Source organism: Ochotona curzoniae, unplaced genomic scaffold (genome assembly GCF_017591425.1).
Source record: "Ochotona curzoniae isolate NIBS_2020 unplaced genomic scaffold, NIBS_Ocur_1.0 contig_21, whole genome shotgun sequence".
NCBI lineage: Eukaryota > Metazoa > Chordata > Mammalia > Lagomorpha > Ochotonidae > Ochotona > Ochotona curzoniae.
The window spans coordinates 1,727,931-1,749,078 of NW_024465322.1; the positions used below are offsets into that span (position 1 = coordinate 1,727,931).

Genomic DNA, 21,148 nt, shown 5'->3' on the forward strand with positions numbered 1-21,148 from the left:
TTGCAAGAGAGTGAATACATTTCACAAGATGATGTGTTTAGCTATAAAGGACATCTGAATAATTACTAAGATACCTGGCATGTGAATGTCAAAAGAATTTTAGAAAGTTATGGCAAGCCAGTCAAGGAATATTTGGCATTGAACTTGCAACTGGTAGTAACGCAGTTCAGGAACGGGGCACGTGGTGTACAGAGTTAAAGTAATGTCATTTCTTCCATGGCAGACGGTTAAGATAAACACATCCATGAAAGCCCCAAGGCAGAGAACACAGCTACCATCTCAAATACTCAGACCTGTCCACATATTCTTTTCAACCCCAAATGTTTTATGAGCTTGCATAAATTAGGCAAGAAAGTATAAAAAAAATCAACTAGGACAAACTACTCAACAGTGGGCTTCAGCCTTTTTTTATTCTTTCACTAATCTTCCTGGGTTCCAAGAAACGCAGAACCTGATCATTCTTTATTTATTTTTTTGGAAATATTTATTTTATTTCTATTGCAAAGTCAGATATACAGATATACAAATGAGGTCACTAACGTAGGGGTTAGCTGACTTAACAAAGTCAGAGTAAGTGATGAGAGCGAAATTCAAACCCAGGCCTGAGAGTCAAGTTTATATAGTTCACACTAAGAGGCATATGAAGATATTTATGCTGCTTCACCCATGACTTGCTTTCTTGGATCGACCCATAGAAGTCTCCACCCACCACCCACCATTTGCTTTTCTTTTTCCATTTATGCAGGACCATCTTTCAAAAAATGGCCTGGACCTCAACTACATATATACTGAAGGTAGGGTTTGGGCAGAATAGTACCTGTTAACTGCATTGAGCCTGGATGGTTATAAGCTTGCCCCTCCCTCCTTTCTGGCCCCTTTCATTGTTGAGTATCCATGCAGATATTTTAATCACAGCTCCAGTCCCGTTATCCATCACAGGTTCCTCTTTCCTTTATCTCCTGCCTTCCTCCCTACTCCACATGTGAAGGAAGCAGGAGGTCCATCCTGTATGTTTCCTTATGTTTTACTGTGGCCGAGAGTGTTCAGTGTTCATCTTCACTTTCGGAGCTTTTTAGAAGACATTCTAAGCAGTAATGAATTCCCTCCTGGCTGAAAAACCCAGGACCATTCAATCCAACGCCAGTCGTGCTGTTGTAACGGCCGAAACCAAATGTCTCATTTGCTCTTTCTCCCATTAGCTTGAAAAGAGTAGACTCGGGGCAAGCCGATATATATATATATATGTATTTTAAATTCAGAGATATTATTTCATAACTAAACATGGCTTCAGATAGAATATTTTACACAGAAAATTAAGCAATTTGTGACACAACTAGATGAAGTAATTTAAGGAAAAGCATCTTTTATTGGTTGAAACCAAGTCTTTCTAAAATGCGTATAAAAGCGTAAAACATTACAACGAATAACTATGAACACAAATGCTGCTATCTTTAATTATCTGCACAGTAATTCCGATATCATTTTTATATCTTAATACACAGCTTACTGCGTTTGCTAGGTGTAAGTTACATCTGAGCACGGAGGCCCAGATCTGATTTGCAGAAGAGACACAGAGCATGGTAATATGACCAAGTCCTTAAAATATTAGATGTTAAAAAGTGTGCTAGAAATGACATCCATTTACATAATCGGTGACCCAAACCATATAAACCATTGTTAGAAAGAAAAGAGAAATATTGCTTACTGCTCTATGGATGATTCCATAAAGAAAGAAAGGTTCTGCCTACTGCGTGGCCCACAAGTCAGCCATCTATCTTTCATCTTCAAATGTCTCTCAGAATATCTGTGGTTCAAGGCACTGACAGGCCTGCAGTTGGCATGCTACGAAATTTTGCAGGATGGCTCCCAGAATGACGGTGCTTGAGGCGGAAGATGCAGGGGTTCAGAGCTCAAGATATGCTGAGAACGTTGATGAGTTTGCCACCAGTGACCTGACTGTGAAATCAGAACCAATCATCGCAGTGGTCACGCCGGAATGAGGGCTGCAGAGACAAAAATCAACTCAACTGCGTGAGCCATGAGTTCTAAATGCACTGGCTTTCATTCGAAGCGTGGATTTCAGTGACACCTTAACAATTCTTCAGAATTGTACCACTGATTGGTACAAAAAAAAAATACGAGTGCCATCATTTCTTCAACTAAAAGATAAGGCAAGTACTGCAGAATTAAAGCAGATCGAATCTTCATTCTGTAGGTCCATAACCAAAGACTTCAGTGGATCACAAAGCTGAGCTCTCTTGTTTTCTGTGAAGTAGAGGAAATAAGTGAAATAAGTGGAATAGGAAAAAGCATCACTCAATTTCCCTATCTTTCGATGTCATACTTTCATGCTGGACAACGACATTCCTTGAAGGAGTTCACCAAGGAAGCCGCACAAAGAAGCCACTTCAGCGCCTTCAAGAGCAACGCGCAACAAAATAACCAGACACAGAACGGGGCAGCCAACAAAATGTGTGGTGGGCAAGTATCTCCCTGACCGGATGGAGCATTTTCACCTAGAGGAAGATGCGCTACAGCTGTCACAAGACCATAGCTTTGTATCTGCATGATTAACTGACAAAAGCCATGTTTGATATCTGTCAGCCTATGCCACGATTCCTTCTGCATCCATCGCCTTGCCTTTTTCAATAGTCCAAAAACGTTCACAAAGACCTAAGCGTTAGAATGTTAACAAGAATGAGGCTTTTTAAAAAGTCTACTTTTGCTCTATATCTCCTAGATCTGGTCAATCAATGAAGCAACTTATTAAAGAAGACTTTCTACTCATAATGAAGAAACAGTTTCATCCAGACGTTCACAAATTTAACAAGTTCATGTACAACATCTTGTGAAAAGCTAAGGCGACTTTTAATTCTTTGGTATAATTTAGTCACACAGAGACTTATGGAATGTAACATTCGCGTGGTGAAATTTATTATGTAACTTTAACACAAGATGCTTATGGGAAGATTATGAAAAGTATGCTGTCTGCCTCGAAGAAGCTCTATTTATTTTTTGGCTTTTCAGTAGATCAGCGATTAAATGAGTAGGTCCTTGTATCCTATTTGTTATTGGACGGATGAGATATTAAAGTTGCTGAGACATTTATTTACTTAAAATAGGTTAGAATTTTGAGCACATCTTATCCAAATAGATTGTAGATAGAAATGGCCAGAACAAAAGATTCAGTTGCCTTCCCAGACACAAGCTCTCGACGCCACAAGAAAAGAAATACTGGGCCCCAAGATATGACTGGATTTTAAGGAGGAGATAGTTTTGAATGGCTCGCCCTTTGGTAATAGACAGTTTCACACAGATGAAAGCTTGTGATTTTCCAAAATATCTCCAGAAGATTGGGAAGGTGCTGCTAAGTCTAGACTATTAAAAACTCATGAGATTTTGAGATTACATGTGATAATTCATGTCAAATGTCTAGCAGCGATTTCGTGGTTGCCATGGACTTCAGTGGCAGCTTCATTAATTTTAGGTGAGACTTTCTAAGGTCAGTAGTCTGAGTAACAAATGCATGATACTGACATGAGGCATTAATGACAGGAGAAGCTGGATGTGGGCTATATGTGAACTGTTGATACTGCCAGAATGTCTCTTTTCTGTAAACTTAGAACTATGCTGAAATTTGAAATGGAACAGAAGCAAATACGGTTGCTTTGAAATTGTGAAGTTGTAATTTTTAAACAGATTTTTTTTTTACATGAAAGATACAGTTATGGGGGGTCGGGGATCTTCCATTTACTAGTTTACTGCCCCAAATGGTCCCAGTGGCCAGAGGTGGATTCATCCAAAGCAGGGAGCCAGGAGTTTCTTCTGGATTGCTCATGTTGGGGGGCCTGGAGTCTTAGGCCGTTCTCTTCTGCTTTCCCAGGCCACAGGCAGGGAGCGGGATCAAAAATGGAGTGAGGGATTCAAATTGTCACCCATAGGGGACCCCCACACTGCAGGCAGAGGACTGACCTCAGATACCACTGTGCCAGCCGCTAACATTGTGATTTTTCATAGAAAGCATAGTCCACATTGAATCTTTTGGCGGTGTTTTGGTAGGGGGAACCCAAGATAAATCATGGATGTGCAAACGTTGCATTTAGACAATGTAGAGACAATATGTCTACATAGAAAAAAAGGTTGTTTTTTTTATTTAAATATATATGCTCAGGTTTTATCATTTCAGCCCAATATTTTTCCCAAATAGTGTGTTTTTATATTGTTCTCTGTTAACCTTTTTAAAGACTCATTTATTTATTTGAAAGGCAGAGTGACAGGGACAGGGGAACAGGGAGAGGAGATATTGCAAACATATGATTCACATCGTATATGGGTGGGAGCTACACCCAGATCTCGCCACTGGTGCAGGGTCTCAAGCATGTGTACCTCTTAGTGATTTCCCAGCACTATGGGCAGGCAGTAGGGCTGGCAGTGGAGTTGCCAGATGTGCCGTACCAGGCAGTGGATTAACACGCTATGCCACATCTGTGGTCCCTCTGTATTTTACTTTGACCTCTGTTCCTACTGCCTTTGTAGTTTCCTGATTTATCTCACTTGTCCCTTACCGATGTTAACCTCCCAATTCGACTCTATTTTTGAACTTTTACATAAGCTTTCTCCATTGGTAATATATTTGTGATTTTTTTTTTTTAATATTTAGCTGCAACGCAGTGAGTGACGGACAACTTAAACGTTTAGGTAGAAGCAAGAATGGCATTTAAAAAAAGGCATAATTAACATTGTTCTTATTCCTCCTCGAATTAACGATGAGATTTCAGCGATCGCACGGATGCTTGGGCTCTGCTTATCTGATTTATTCAACATCTGAGTTAACCCTGTTCAGCTCAAACACTGAGGGCTGTCGTCAAAAACAAGCGTGTACGTGAAATACGCAGAACGACTTGTGATGCCAATGTGTAATCGATCCTGGATTAAAAATAGGGTCCCTTCCGCAGTCCGCGAGCTTTGCTAAAAGACTCACCTATCTCGCTTTCTTTGTCCTGCACGCGCAGTAGGAAATCATGAAAGCCAGAAACATCACCACACCGACGCTGAGTAAGATGGTCTCAACCAGGCCAAGGAGGTTGATTTTTCCAGTCACTTGCTTTTTGAACAATTTTGCTTTCTCATCCCCGATGGTACCCGTCTACAATCAAACGAATGAACACGATTGTTTGAGTGGCTGACTGCAGCGAAATGCTCAGGCGTTTCATTTTTTGCGTCATTGCTGCCTGCCGACACCTGCACGGTTGTTTGTCATTGGTATCTGCTCAGCACGTGGATGATGCTCTTGTAGGTGAAAGACAGCAGACACCAAGATGGAGAATTAAATGGGAGATGGAACTGCTTACCGACATTTCACGGAAGCAGCATGTTAAGGGAAAACCACGCCTGGCTTTAAAAGTTGTCACCATTATTTCTCTTTCATTTCCCTTTCCCACAAGTTTTGTTCAATACCCTCACATAAGCCGCTTATTTCTACACCCGTCTAGAGTTCTTCAACTGCACAAGAGTCATTTGAGCTTCAGGACTGTTTCTATAAGATACCTCGCAGGTTATTTCAGCATTTCAAAGCTTATTTCCCAGGGACGGAGGGATATGAATGGGTCTATGGTTTCCATTGCTCAAAAGGCTTGTGCAATGCGTTTTAAATCTGATCACGCATGAATTCAACAGTTGACACAAAAATAGCGTGTCTCTGCATGAGACAGGCCGCATCTGCTCTAACCTGGCCTTTACGGGTTGGCTTCTGCTGACAGGGTGAAACTTGGTTTATTTCTATTAACATTTCAACTTGGTTGATTTCTACTAACATTTAAAGCAACCTCTTTTGTAAGACAAGCACTATGGTGATAAATAATATTGAATAGATGCATTTCAAAGCCTATCTAAAAAGTGCTTTATTTCCCCCAAAGGAAACCTTAGATGCATAGAAGGCACACTTTTGTTATACCATTCTCCCAGGTAGAATCAGCTATGTGTGAGCTGGACCTCCCAGGCAGCAGTACACATATAATTGTAAACATACTAGGTATATAATCAACTTTGACACACGAAAAGCTTTTCACACATAAGTTTGTTATGCATGATGCATAAATTAAAATACTAACCTCATTGAGCCAAAGTATAGGGACAATATAATTCCTCTTCAGATTCTTCAATGCGCTGCAATAATGCACAAAGGACATTAAGAAAATAAATATTCTCATAGCTGACATTGTAGCCATTTATACTCTGCACACGGAACAATAAGCTGTTCCTGCATATTGATCAAGCAGTTTGATTTTGATCTCTGTAACGTGTCATTTCGCTTTCAATACGATGGGTTTCCCGACTTCACACATTTTTGACTTTTTTTCCAAGGACGCCTTACTCCTTTGAACACATTCAGCTAAAGAAAATAAACTATGCATTCTGAAACTCGTCAAAGGAATAATCAGGCATCTAATAAGATGAGCGCAACCGTCACACTCTCCAATTAAACACATTTCCATGAACACAAGTGCTGGTTATCATAAACAGCTTACTAATCACTGTGCAATGACCTTCAGCCCAGAGAAGCTGACATTCGATATTCTTCCTGCTGACTTTCACGGACTAGCTCACCTCCTTGAGGAAGAGGCTTTATAGGACGCAAGAGAACCCTGTTCAGCAGACTTACTCAATTCGGCTTGCTGGCTTGACCAACATGTTGACCTGCAGGCGTTTTGCAAATTGCAAAGTGAATCCAGTTATCTGAAAAAAGAGAACGCAATAAAAGAACAAATTCCTTTCATTGAATATCTGAGTTTTGTGGTTGTAACGACGGCACAAGGGTTCTTGAGGAAAACTCATGGTAACACAGCAGGGTTTCAAGTTTGCGAACAGTGTATCGAGTGCACACCTGGGTGTGCACCTGTGCTGTGTGCTCCCACACACAGGTGTATACCTATAGTTACTTTGTTTAACGTAAGCTGTCAGTCATCTCTGTGATTTTATCTGAATGCTTTAGAGGAAGTCCAGAGTAACCCTCAACTCACCCAAAGTCAGTTATCCCTCAAGGTTGGTTTTACAATGCCCATGATACATGATACCTGTTGCTGTAAAAGTTATTTCGCATTCCTCTATAAGAGTCCCACACCCCCTGGATACTTAGAACATAACTCGATTACTTACAATAGATAATGCCATGTAAATATTATGTAAATAAATGTCATACTGCGTTACATCTGTTCAATGTTCAGAGGAGATCATATTTCACGTTTTTTAATCTGCCCTTGGTTGAGTTCAGATGCAGAACTCGAATACAAAGGAGTAACTTTACAGTCAGACAGAACGTGCAGGTATCATCTGTTAAGAGAAATTCTAGAGTTTTAATTTATGCTCAATTTTGGAAAATGACACTGAAATAGATTTAAATTGCCATGTTGAAACAATTTGTAGAGATTTTTCTTGACAGTAATGTGTAATAGACCTCGCCCAGAATTTATAGTCAACTATGCTCATAAAGTCTTAATTAACACAAAAGTGTTTTAGGCCAGTTATAACTGTTACTGTCACTGGCATTTTTTTTTTTTTGGTAGGGCTTGTTAAAAAGCTTTATAAGATTTATATGCTAAAATTACAATTGAATTTTCTCAGGATTTTACAATGGGAAGAATCAATGGCAGTGTCACTAAGTGTTAGCAGTTTGCTAAAAATATAATCAGTAAGTACAACCAACAAGACATTTTTTTTTTCAATTTAATGATTTAAATTTATTCAACTAGGAGCTAACGACTTCTTGAAAAGACACTTTCCATTGGCTGATTCATTCCCCTTTGGTAACTCATTTGTTACGTGGTCAAAAGAGTGGGGGCTGAAGCTAAGAACTAAACACCAGTGCAGATCTCTTTTATAGCTGGGAGGAACCCACCTCCTTGAGCCATCCCCACAAGCTGGAAGCAGGAGCCTGAGCTGCAAATAAAACCCGTGTACCTCACCAAAGGCTGTCAGCATCCCATCTAGCGTCTCCACTTGTGGCTCAAATGCGTGCCTTCAGTTTTATTTTTAACGTGCATGATTAAACCAAATTAGATCAATAGCATATTTTCTTACAGGCTCAACATCCAAGTATGTCCTATGTTCTTCCTCGTTTGGATGCAAACCTTCGATGGGCTCTGACACATCGGGGCTCGCATGTAGAAAGTGAGGGAGCGAAATGTATGCGGGTCTTCCTGGAAACGAGTGGTTAAAAAGTCAATTGCGAACAAATCATTCTCCTCTTTTCACCCAAAGCCACCCATAGTCCCTTGAAAAGAAAGCTTTTTTAAATAGAGAAGTGTTTTGAGCACTGATTGGAGATTCAAGGAGGGGAGGAATAGAAGCTCAAGGAATGCTTATACAAAAATGGAAAACTTGTATCATTTCATGAGGCATTCTGGTGGTATCTGTTATTCATTCCTCTGCTGCTCTTTTTCAACAGGTACAGTTTAGATGCTGAATAAAAAGGTTCAATTGTATTTAGTCAAAAATCAGGCAATAATGAGTATCGGAAAGACAGCTGTTGCTTTTTTCTAATGTATGTTTGCCACATGGTTGTATGAGCCAAATCAGACAGACCAAACATTTAGTGTCCGTCCAGTTTGTTTTCGAGGCACAATGAAAATATAACTACTCTTCATAATTTTGTCAGTGGAAACAAAGATAAAGCAGTCGCGCAGAGGAAACACAAGATTCTCAAAATATGCTGGGAAGCATTTTCAGTTGACCTCGAACCACTAACACGCACAAGATAGCAAATGTGTGGGTTTTACACAGTCGTAACAGCTTTGCAACACTCATACTGGATAAGAAACGCCAAATAAAACACAAAATGAATATCCCCAAATTTTGCTCACTCAAAAGCTGTTCCCAGGATTTAGGGACAGGAAGGGGTTCTGGGAGCATACTGCAGATCCCACCATGAACCATGTCGTTGAGGACGTGCACCCACCTTCTTTGCATTTGCTAATGTCCAGCACACCGTAGGAGGTGCAGTTATGCGATACAACTGTTTCCGTGCAGAAGCAATGGTTGTCGGGATTTTGAACCGGAGAAGCAAAGGCTTTGGCGGGGAGAACGAATCTATACACAGGGATTCCTTTCAGATTGATTTCAGACTCAAACACAGCATAGATGGACCTACACAGACAAAGCAGAAGTTTCACTCCCAGGGCTCACTACATTCCGAAGACATATTTATTCTGGTTTGGGGGTTTTAATTTTCACTTAGAAAGCTGAATGTTCTTGGTAGGATTCTCTAATTAGCGGATAGGTTCTTATGAATTATTTTTGGCTTTTTACTTTATTTTTCAAATAAACTTTTAATTGTTATCAATAGATTTGTAATAGATTTTATGAATTCCATATGTGGAGTTTAAGAAAATCATTCCCCCTTGTGTCCTCCTCCATCCTGCCCACTCTTCAGCAGTGTTTGCAGAGTCATGATTTTAATCCACTCCATATTAGCAGGCTTAATTTACCATTAATCATAACAGCCGACAAGTAAAAAGACCGTAAGACCACATTTAAACTGGAGTATCTTCTGAGATTCTAATACATGGCAGAACTTGATACGTATGTGTGAACTGTTGTTATTTTGGGGAATGGTTTTAAGGGCAACTTTTGACAGTAAATGAGCATAAATATTTGGACCAAAGAAATTATCATAATTCCCCCAAAGGATTAGATGTTGATACTTAGTGTATGCCAGAGTTAAATAAACCTTTAGGAACTTAACTCCAAACAGAAAGGCCATTAGTCTGCTGGGATGTAAGGATGACACTTTAGACAGGTGGCTAGATGACACACACACACACACACACACACACACACCCCGTACGGCTCCACCCTTTGCTAAGGGTCCATCCTGACCCAGGCAATGTGCTGATGGCAACACACTTTTTATGTCCAATCTTTAGATGATTCTGTAAAAAAGGAACTCTGCTCCCCTCAATTTCTTAAAGAAGAAAAAGATATTAAGTGTTTGCCCGGAACCGTAATGTCTTTAGGAATAAGAACTTGGTTCAGGTGTTATGGTTTGGGCTCCAAGTGTGTGTAATATCTGCTGAGCTCCAACCAATCTGAAAAGATGGTCTGACCAGCAGTAGAGCATATTAATGAAAACAGTTCTGTGACACCTGTAATGCCTTCTCTGAACATTTTTAAAAGGCTTGCTGGGTGGGTATCTGGCCCTGTGGTTAAGCTACCCTTGGGGAAGGGGGTGGCCATTGCAATGGCTCAATTGGTTAGTCCTCCACCATAAGCACCCGTATGCCGTATGGACATCAGTTCATGTCCCACTGACTCATTTCTGATGCAGCTCTCTGCTCGTGACCTGGAAGAGCAATGGAGGATGGCCCAAGGCCTTGGATTCCTGCACCCATGTTAAAGATCCCAAGAGGGCTCCTGACTCCTGGCTTCAGATGGGCTCAGCTCAGCTATTGTGGCCATTTGGAGGACTTGAACCAGCATATGGAAGATCTTTCCGTGTAAATATGCCTTTGCGATTAAAAAAAAAAAAGTTTAAAAAAAAGGACACCATTTGGCACACCTTGGTTCAAGTGCCAGCTCTGTTCTGATTCTAGATCCCTACTCATTCACTTGTCCCACATGTGATGACCCAAATAATCAGACGCCTGGCCCTCTCTGAGGGACCATGATTGACTTTCTCGTTCCTGGTTCCACACCTGCCCCAGACCTGGCTATAGCAGGCACTTGGGGCATGAAGCAGTTACTAAGAGTTTGCTTTCATGCTTTCTGTCTCTCTCTTTGCCTTTTTTAGAAAATTAAAATATAAAATAAGACTTTTTATTGAATGTACTGGTTGTTTAAAAAAGGAGACAATACAGGTCTTGCTTAAATACACATCACAAAGGAAATGATCTACATTATAAACAATTTTAGGGCATAGTAGAATGTTGTGCAAAGTTAAATCACATGGTTGTATTTGTTCTTAGAAAATCAAGAAAAGGTTACCCTGTGTATGGAGCTTGTTGACCTGCCTTTCGTCTCTCGGGAGGAAAATGTTTGGCTCCTAGAAACACATTGGTATCTTTCTCTTACCTGCAGATGTCAGAAGAGAAGAACTGTAGGACTCGAGACTTCTCAACAAAAGGTGGGAATGAGGCTGCATCTGTTTAGAATTCAAGCCAGTTATAAATGATTAGTTGGAATACGTGTCTAGAAAAATCTTGAAATTTCATTGCAGCTTGGTCAATAGAAACATTATACAAAGCATCTATACAATTGGTTATGGTACCTAGCCATCACAGAGAAAAACAGAAAAAAAAAATGGAATGGCTATATTTTATTGAACCAGCATATTCGAAAGGTATCAGAACGGAATGACTGCAGATCTTTATATTGTCAAAATTCAGTATATTACAGCCCCACTTACCATACTTCAAATGCCTACTCATCATAGGTGACTAGACCATGGAACACAATTGATTGGTATGCACTTTAATCTTTTCATTTTGTGTCTTTTCACAGTTATTGAAGCAAGTAAAGGATGCATGGTTACCATCCAGATCTCCTCCGCTGATCTCTCTCTCCTAGTGCCAGGCTCAAGACACACCGAGACAACCACACGGCCTGTCCCCATCAGTCATTTTAACTGCATGCCGGATGTACTTGGCATTTCTCTTCTGTCATGACCAAATCCTCTGATTTATTTTCCTGAGTCCCTTCCTACCTAGTTTTCGGAGAGAATTATTTAATGCTTTTGATTCCTTAAATCTATAAAATAGTTTTAATGATCCCGGAACAGCATAGAATACGTGTCTACCTAAAGTCCAAGTATTGTAAACAGGTGTTATTACACTTAGTAATACTAAGGTACTTCGATTGAATTGGAATTTCTGCACATATTTCACGGATAAAACCCTGCAAAGAACATCCAGCCATTTTTGCTGTGCTTTGCCGAATACAAGTCAGCAGTGACAAGCCGTATTCAAGGTTCAATCGTATTTCAAAAGGAAGCATGCCATCTGCTGCCTTTTCTTTAACTTTGTTCATCTTTATTGTTTATTTCACTACAGGGAATTCCTGCACCAGCTTTGGTCCAGCTCATAACCTGCTTCTCAAGAATTTACCTCTAATACTAACGGTCCCCACGGTATTGGATTCTCTCTCTCTTTTTTTTCCATTCTTGAATACTTTTTTTTTTTTTTTTTGGCCTGACCCAGCTCTGCTTCCAGTTTTTTGTTTATTGGATTCTCTCTCTCTCTTTTTTTAAAATAATCTTGTTCAATTCATATTTGCTTCTCTGCAATATCAAATCATAAGCCAGTAGACCAAGCTCTAAGTTTATAGTTCTTTCTTTGTTTCTCCCAATTTTAATTCAAAAAAACTCATATTTTAGCCATGAGCCTTTACTGAGCATTTACTGAGCCTTTATAAAAACGAGGGCCGTGAATTATACTGCAGTGCTATAAAAATGAGTAAAACATATGCTCACAATCAAGTGTGTGTGGATTTGTGCAAGAGGGTGCAGTGGATTTTTCATGATTATTACCACAAAACAGATAGTCTTACCTGTACCGTTAATCATGTCGCAGTAACTTGGCCAATAGGAGAGGTTCCTTGGGCATAAAAAAAACAAAGAAAATGAACAAATATCCTCAAAGAACACCTTTCTCGTATCACTATTCCATGATGATTCAACTCCGATCTGAGGTTAATGAAACTGAGATGTGACAACTAGTAAATTCAAGAAATGTTCTAACTTCTTTGACCCATGTGTTCAAACTATTCCTCTTATTACAAGTGTGCTATGGGCCTGCTGCTCTCGAGTGGCTCATCATAAAATCAAAACTTCCAAATTGTTAACTCACTAGAAATAATTGGAAGAAAAGATTTTCCAAAGAAAATTGAGAGACGCTGATTAACTTAGATCTCTCTTAGGATGAATTTTTTTTTTTTTCCCCAGCAGGAGAAACTAATTATGTAGAAGAATTCTGAACAGGATGCAATGTGTTAAGCTCGGTAGGAACCAGCTCACTAGGAGGCAAAAAGTGTAGTGAGGAGGAAGAAAAGGGGGGGTTATTGTGACTTCTGGAATGTAAACGCTCATATAACAACATTTTGACTTTTCTCCTTCTAACACTTGCATGGACTGGTGGTATCCAGGTAGACCATGTGACTGCCATTGTGCGATTATACTTTTTTATAAACTTAACTTTGAACTCTGTGGAAGAAAAAGCACGCCCGTAAATATTTCACTGCTGTGTGCCATTATTAGAGCAATCATCAGGTAAGGGCTGTGGTTACAAAACGTGTAAGAAATCTCTGGTTTGATTGCTTGATTATTTGTTGGGACTAAGCTCATATAAAACAAAGGCTAATAAGGACCTCTCTGACAGCTGGTAGAGTTCTTTCTATTGAGTTTATTCTGAAACAGACATAGAAAAAAAAAAGGGATGATTTTGTTCAAAAATTGTTGACACCCATGCACAGCTTTTTCATACTGCACATCTAGGGTCTTTGTGAATATCAGTTCTCTTATAAAATATGAATTCTCTGGATGAACTCACAGGAGATTGCCCGGAGGGAAGTCGTGGCCTCATGGAGCTATTTGTTCTTATGGCAAAGATCATGTGTTTTCCAACTTAGTATGTATCTATGTCAGAACTATGCTTGAAATACTAATTCCATTTCTGCACTGGGAAAGTTGAAGAGAAACGAGGTGGCAATGTGGAAAATTGTCACAAGATGGTAAAGCAGGGCAAAAATCACAAAAATGTAGAGATCCACTAAACTCTTTAAAGATATTCAGGCTGCACTGCTAGAGTGCACACTTTTTTTTGAAAAGTATAAAAAATAATAATTTACTTTCGCCCTTACTAAACTATCAACTGAGTTATTGATTTGGTTTGATTTTCTATGTAGTTACCTAACTCTACGGGGACATTGTAACGCTGGCTATGTAGAAGAAATGAAAGCAGCCCCTCCAGATGTCTTTCTAGGAGAGAATCTGTATACAGACCAACAAAAATCTAAGGATGGAAGACTGAATTTTTAGCAAGTGTGCACAGGTGTGAAGGTGCCCATGCTTGCCAGGCAGGACCATTCAGACTGATGTAGTCTTGTCTAGTCCACAGGTGGGTGATGGCGCCTTGCAGTTGTTAAAAAAACACTGTTCTTGCCATCCGTGCCCTAACAAGACACACACACACACACACACACACACACACACACACACGTGTACTTCATGGGGACACTCACTTTTTCCCTTTGTAAGTGTCAATTATGGCCACTTTGCTGATATTATCTTTTCCATTGAAGACTCTGTACTCTCCATCTGCAGTACCATTGTACTGAAACGACAGATCAAAGAGAATATTATTTCTAGAACAAGCCGCATCTTCCAAGCTATAACATATGGAATTCCTTTTCACAGTCCTTAAATGCTGGTTTTGCATGATAATTTTATAAGACTCTAGATATAGGCAATGTTCTTAATTACTTGCTTTCCAAATAAGACTACTAATACAAAAGATGTCGGGAAACAAGTGCTGGAATGAAAAGAAGAATCTAAATACTACAAATTGGCATAACTTCCACTCCAGCACCCCGTGTTAACGCAGCCCAATGCCTCTGTTTTAAAGAAATTGAATCAGACCAATGATGGCAGTGGCAGGTTTCCAGAGCCCCTGCATGCTACAATCTTTAGTAAGCAGTTACTAAGATTAAAAACAGGATTAGCTAAGGTCAATAGTTATGACTAGTTGGGGTAAAATTGTAACAAAATATCTGGTTTCATATTGTTCTTTGCATCATCTAGACCATATCGGATATGGAACCTTGCCATCCTAGCCACAGTCTTAAGGAAAACAACAGAAAATTTAGGAATACAACCAACAAGGACATATGCAACCAAATGAATTTCTAATCGTTATTCCAATAATATAGAGTCGTCAGCACGTCCTACTTGTAATTCAATTATAACAACGTCATCAGGTTCACATTCTACCATAATCACTCAATTGCCATTTAACAGCATTTGACACCACTGGAACTTATAAATCAGCAACCCTACCAGGCTGCGGCCATCTGACCATACAAACATAGGTTAACATTTTGAATTAGTTCTTTAAAGAATTTTTAAGAGGAGAAGCGACAGAATGAGCACATTGAGCAAATGGAGATACAGCATTGATACTGATGTAAGGAAGGAAATCAAAGTTCAGTTTTCAGCAATCTGTACAGAGAATGTGTACGTTCTGAAAAGGGTGGAAACTTGATCACACTAGAATACCATCTGAGAATTTTCTCTAGGAAACTGAATAGATGTGTAAGGAGGACTAGATAAACAGCAAATTTATCTAAGTTACAGAAGGACGCCTCATCACATTGTTGCTTAAACAGCTTAAAGATAACGTCTTTGGTACTTACCGGATAAAACACGCCCACTGTTTTATCAATATTGTATTGAACCATTTGTAGGAATGGGTCTAAATAGCCCCACAGTAATTCTTTTACAGTTCTGGTTTGGAACATACTAGAATTTGATCTTTTGATAATCAGATTGAGCATCCCTTGAATGAACGAAGTTGTAAAAAGATGAGGTACGGTCTACAGAATAAAAACAAAGAAATATCCAATGTTTAAGATAACCAAATAACCACAGATCTTAACACGTGAAACGGATTAGTTACTAGAATTCCATCGAATGCAAACTTTTAAAAACCTTTAACATTTACTGCCAAATCCTGCCAAGACTGGGAATCTTTGTCAAATTCCTTCCTTCTTACATTTTTTGTGTGTGTGTGTGTGTGTGTGTGTGTGTTTCATTGCCAGGTTTAGCACCACATTGGTTGGGCAACACACTTCAAACCATCTTCAAATTCAGGTAATTCTTATTTGGCTATTTTTACACCTGATCCTGACTGTATTGAAAACAACATTAGTACTTGTTTTATGTAAATGATCAGTAGAGGTGGGTATTTGTTGACCTGGTTCTGATGCCACACAGGAGGCCTAACTGGCCCGTATTGATGTGTTGGGTTAGAGTAGTGGCTTTGCACATGCCGAGTGGCAGTAATGATGGCTGGGATGCTGTTATGCCCAGGATAGACCCAGACTGAAATCTCGGGGTCTTAGCTTCCCTCGGCCTAACCCCAGCTGTTGTCGTTATTTGGGAAGTGACCAAAAAAGATGAGATTTCCATCTCTCTCTCTCTCTCTCTCGCTCGCTCAATCCCTTTCAGAGAAAGAAAAATTTTAAAAAGTTTAAGTGATCAGTAAAATCTTGGTCATTCTAGCAAGGTGATTCATTACAGTAGCTTGTGTATTCCCAACAGACATTGTGTTCTTTGTCAACTTACGGCAACAGCCAAGTTGAGAACCGTGAAAGTATCGCTCTCTTTGCCAACGGACATCGAGGGTTCAAACACAGCTTCGTTGGGCTGCATGAAGGACACTGTGTGGTCTGTGCTGTTCTGGATCACATTTTCTTTGGCTAGATAACGAACTCTGAAAAAAAAAAAAAAAGAAGCAAAGCCAAAAATCAGAGAACTCTCCCACGAGTGGCAACTCATTTGCTCAACAAAGATTCGAGCACATGGAAAATGCCAGCAATTATGCTAAGCGATGGAATTAAAATGATAATTTAGGCAGTTCTAAGCCCTTCACAGGCTACCTAGAAGGCATCTGAAACACTGAACGGGAAAACCTACAAGAGAATCAGTTCCAGGCTTGGGGGGGCCGTGGTACACATTTCCTTACGCATTCTGCAAAACCGATGTAAATATCAAATAGAAGTTCAGTTGCACAAAGTGGGGCAGATAAGCGGAAACTTCACATAGTTTTGGAAATGCAAATATTTTTGAATTGCTGCTGTACAGAGATGATGAAATAAGATCTCTTGCATTCAAAGAATTTCGAGGGTAAGGAAGATGGGAGGGAATGCTTAGCACATTTTCTTAGATTAGATCTCACCCAAGACCAGCTTATCTGTGAATTTCAACACTTTCATGAGAACTTGAGTTAATGAATAGAATATAATTTCCTTTCTTAAGGGTCCCAAACCAACTCCTTGCCTACACCCTATAGCAAATACTTACTTGTTCTGAGCTCCAGGTTTTAATATATGTGGGCTGCAAAGTAACACCTGCTTTTATAATTTATTTTTTGGTAAAGATTGATCTATCTATCTATCTTTATTGGAAAGACAGATTTACAGAGAAAAGCAGAGGGAGAGAGAAAGATCTTCCATCTGCTGGTTCACTCCCGAAGTGACCACAATGGCCAGAGCTGAGCTGATCTGAAGCCAGGAGCCAGGAGCCAGGAGCTTCTTCTGGGTCCCCCACGTGGATGCAGAGTTCCCAGGCTTTGAGCCATCCTCAACTTCTTTCCCAGGCCACAAGCGTGCAGCTGGCTGGGAACTGGAGTAACTGGGATTAGAACCGTTGCCTGTATGGCTTCCCAGCGGATGAACAGAGAGGACTTTAGCCACTAAGCTACCATGCCAGGCCCAGTAGCACCAGCTTTTGTGGATTGCAGTGAAAGGAGATTTTGGGGAGGAAAGTGACATAACTATACATTATTAATGAATATGAAATGATTTATTTATTGCACCATCATCTATGTGAAGTCAGCGCAAGGTGGGTACATAAGTAAGGTTAAGGAGGAAATCAGAGACTGAAATCCAAAGAAAAATATCTTGAACAATAAGTTCCCAAGGAGATCGCTAACATTTGGGGGCTTGGTGGGTTGGCTCAGTGGCTAATTCTCCACCTCCATTCACCAACATCCCCTATGGGTACCGGTCTCTGTCCTGGCTGCTCCACTTCCCATCCAGCTCCCTGCTGTGGCCTGGAAAAGCAGTCGAGGACGGCCCAATGCATTGGGACCCTGCACCCGCGTGGGAGACCTGGAAGAAGCTCCTGGCTCCTGGCTTTGGATCAGCTCAGCTCTGGCCATTGCGGCTGGAGTGAACCAGTGGATGAAAGGGCTTTTTCTCTATCTCTCCTCTTCTCTGTAAATCTGACTTTGCAATAGACGATAAATAAACCTTTCAAAAAAGAGAAGCTGCATTAGAAAATGACAGCCTGATGGATATTTTACTTCTAATACAGCTTTATCAAAATGTTGACATTTATTTTTCCCACTGTACTGTAGTCACGGTGACCTCAATAGCTACATCTTGTCTCTCAAGTAATATTATCTTAAAGGTAGAGTAAGGTCATGTGAGTTAAGCTGCTTTAATTTTGTGAGTAATTGTGTACATTTAAATAAAAACGATAGTGAAAATTGGGGCTGACTCTGGAGCTCACCTAGGTTGTACTTACAAACATTCACCAGCAGATGGCACTCCGACCTTAAAAATGGAGCCTCACCTTTAGCATGTACTTTTAAAAATGATTATTATTCATGATACAATTCTGTATACACAAAAATTTCCATCTCCTTTCTCTCCCATAGAGAACATTGCTCCCCTTTTAAGTTTTATTCACAAATATTACAATTCTGGGAAAATGTTGGCTTATAAGGTCTATGTCCAATATTTTGTCCAAGATCGATTTTGTTTCCTGAGAAGGCAACGCTAATCATGATTGATTTACATTGGATAGAAATTAGAGGCCTCGCAGGGATGGTGGATACCGAAATATTTTAGATTTTGATCCAGCTTTTCCTTGGAGCCTATCAGGTTTTGTAGATCCAAACTCCATTCGACTCACTCTAGCAGCCATGGCTTCCTAAGCTCTTGGCTCTATTGGCTGAGAAACAGCCCCTGCACATTGGAGTCCAACAGAATTCACAATCGACAGAGGAATACATTTAGCTGCACACATAGAGGATGTTAAGATCATGGCATTTTTTGGGGGGTCTCATTTTCGTGTTATTCGTCTGTTATATATGGCAGCAGGCAAATAGCAAAGATTCCATTTTGGTCACACCAGATGGGGTAACCTCAACCTTAACCAAGACTCACTTGGATCTGTTATGCAAAGGAGTAATTCCCTACCTTATTTTGTATCCAACTCCACTGCTTTTCAACAAGCACTCTCTGTCACTCCTCTAAGCAAATCAAGTGTACCCAACCCGTCCCCTGTTTATCCCCTGGAGGGAAGGGATAAGACTCTGAAAATAAAATACACGTAAGGTCCTCTCTTGGCTCTGCCCCATGAGAAGAGAATGAGACTCAACATTGTGTTTCTTCCTGTTAAAAAAATTATTCTTTAAAAAAAAATATTTATTTGAAGAGAAGAGTTATATAGAGAGTAACCCATACACACACAGAAAGAGAGAGAGAAACAGAGAGAGAGATGTTTTATCTGCACCTTCACTCTCCGAATTGGCTGCTAACAGTCAAGGTTAGGCCAAGGTGGATCCAGGAGCTTCTTCCAGGTCTCCTCTGTGGGCACAGGGGCCCGAGGACTTGGGCTTTTTGCTTTGTTGTCCCAGGCGCATTAGCAGGGAACCAGATTGGAAATGGAGTTAGCTGGGACTCAAACTGATATCCTTATGGGATGTTGGCACTACAGGCTGAGGCTTGCCTACCAGGCCGTGGTGCCAGCTCCAAGAGAGTATCTTTTAAAAAGCAGCATGCGCCCAGTGGTTGAGACGGTGCACATAAAGCTGTTGTCTAATTGTCAGCATCGCCGATGGGCACGAGTTGGTATTTTGTCTGTTCTACTTCAGACCCAGCTTCCTGCTCTTGGCCTGACAAAAGCATCCCAACATGGTCCAGGATCTTAGGTCCCTGCCTCCCAGACGGAGGCCTTGAATGAACCTCCACTTTCCAGTGTTCTTTGGCCGGCCCAGTCCTGGCCACTGCCATGGCGGAATAAGCAAACCGACAGGAGGAACATCTCTGCCTTGCTCCATCTGTTTCCCTTGCGTTTCTTTCTCTCTCCCTTTAGCACTGCGTTTCAAATACATCAGTCTTTAAAAAGCAGCAAATCTCCCCGCATTCTTACAATTTAAACAGCATAAAATCCATTATAAAAAAAAAAGAACGCAGGCATTACCAGTCCCTGTGTCTGTGCGACCGTGAGAATCATCACTTGTTTCATTTCCAAAATGAGGGATTCTGGCATACCGTTTCTCCTAGTTCTAAAATTCTAATGGAAGATTCTGTTGCGAATACATTTCTGGACTTGACCTCAAGAGTCTCTGATTGCAGTGATCTGCATGAAATATCCACAAGTCCCCTTGGCAATGAGAACCTGCGTGTCCAGGAGCCACTCTTGGAGCACCAGTGAGATACAACTCAACAGACCATGAGGATATGAAATCTTGGCAGCTTATTTGCTGTTGAGCGTGCATATTTCATGCTTCGCTTATACACCATAAACGCATACAGTAGGCATTTGATGCTGGTCAATGCCTAGCAGAATGAGTGGTTCTTTTCTGCATCCTTAGTGCTCCATGATGGTGCACGGGTCGGTAAAGATGCTACAAGGTGACAAGAATGTGATGAGTACGTTTTCCACGCAGCGGCGTGGGGCAGGTGCCACCGACGAGTGGAGCTCGTGGGCGGAGAGCCACTCACCTGTACGTGTAAGGACCTCTTTGCTTAACCTTAATGTTACTGCTGTTCTTCTCTACTTCTTCCGCATTTTGCACGTCAAAGATCCAAAACTGTCTGTAAACTTCCGTACCCGTTTTAACCCAATTCTGATAAGCAATGGTGCCATTCTCAAGGACAACCTCCTGTGAAAAAAGGAAAAACAAACGCGAGTTATTTCCTTTGTAGTAAGCGCAGGCCCCTCTCAGAGTGTGTGTGTGTGTGTGTGTGTGTGTGTGTGTGTGTGTGTGTACCACCTGTTGCCAGCCATGCTGAAAGAGCCAAGTTCAAGCGTCTTGTTCATGAGAAGCCCTGAAATCTAGGCACACACATGCGCTGGAAATGTTTATGACATTTTCGCACAGCAACCCCTTTTAAGTATGCCTTGTATAGCACATGTGTGTGTAATCCTGTAGCCAGGACTGTGGATGTTACAGCAAACCCTTGGCACATTTTCAGAGTGACCCTGGTTGGGTGGCTAAGTCAGAACAGTCTGGAACAACTTCAAATTGTATTCAAATTGTTCCAGAAAGTTTTCAGCAAGTTGGGCATTTACTTTTTCTACTGCTGCTAAGTCAACTGATCTAATGGCAAAATATAAACACAAGGAAAGAAATACTTTGATATTGCATTT

The 21,148-nt window shown here is 40.6% G+C and overlaps 1 protein-coding gene across 1 annotated transcript in view; it reads right to left on the reverse strand.

Annotated features, from left to right (window-relative positions):
* Positions 1–1,338: 1,338 nt before the first annotated feature.
* CD36 (CD36 molecule) overlaps positions 1,339–21,148 on the reverse strand; it is a 35,874-nt gene continuing 16,064 nt past the window's right edge. Inside the window, exons 4-15 of the mRNA XM_040971115.1 lie at positions 20,500–20,660; positions 16,328–16,475; positions 15,397–15,576; positions 14,227–14,318; positions 12,538–12,584; positions 11,065–11,134; positions 8,954–9,141; positions 8,077–8,195; positions 6,662–6,735; positions 6,111–6,165; positions 4,982–5,146; positions 1,339–2,265 (exon numbers count right to left, since the gene is read on the reverse strand). Coding sequence (XP_040827049.1) covers positions 4,982–5,146; positions 6,111–6,165; positions 6,662–6,735; positions 8,077–8,195; positions 8,954–9,141; positions 11,065–11,134; positions 12,538–12,584; positions 14,227–14,318; positions 15,397–15,576; positions 16,328–16,475; positions 20,500–20,660 — 1,299 coding nt within the window. The 3' untranslated portion in view covers positions 1,339–2,265. The remainder of the gene's footprint in view (positions 2,266–4,981; positions 5,147–6,110; positions 6,166–6,661; positions 6,736–8,076; positions 8,196–8,953; positions 9,142–11,064; positions 11,135–12,537; positions 12,585–14,226; positions 14,319–15,396; positions 15,577–16,327; positions 16,476–20,499; positions 20,661–21,148) is intronic.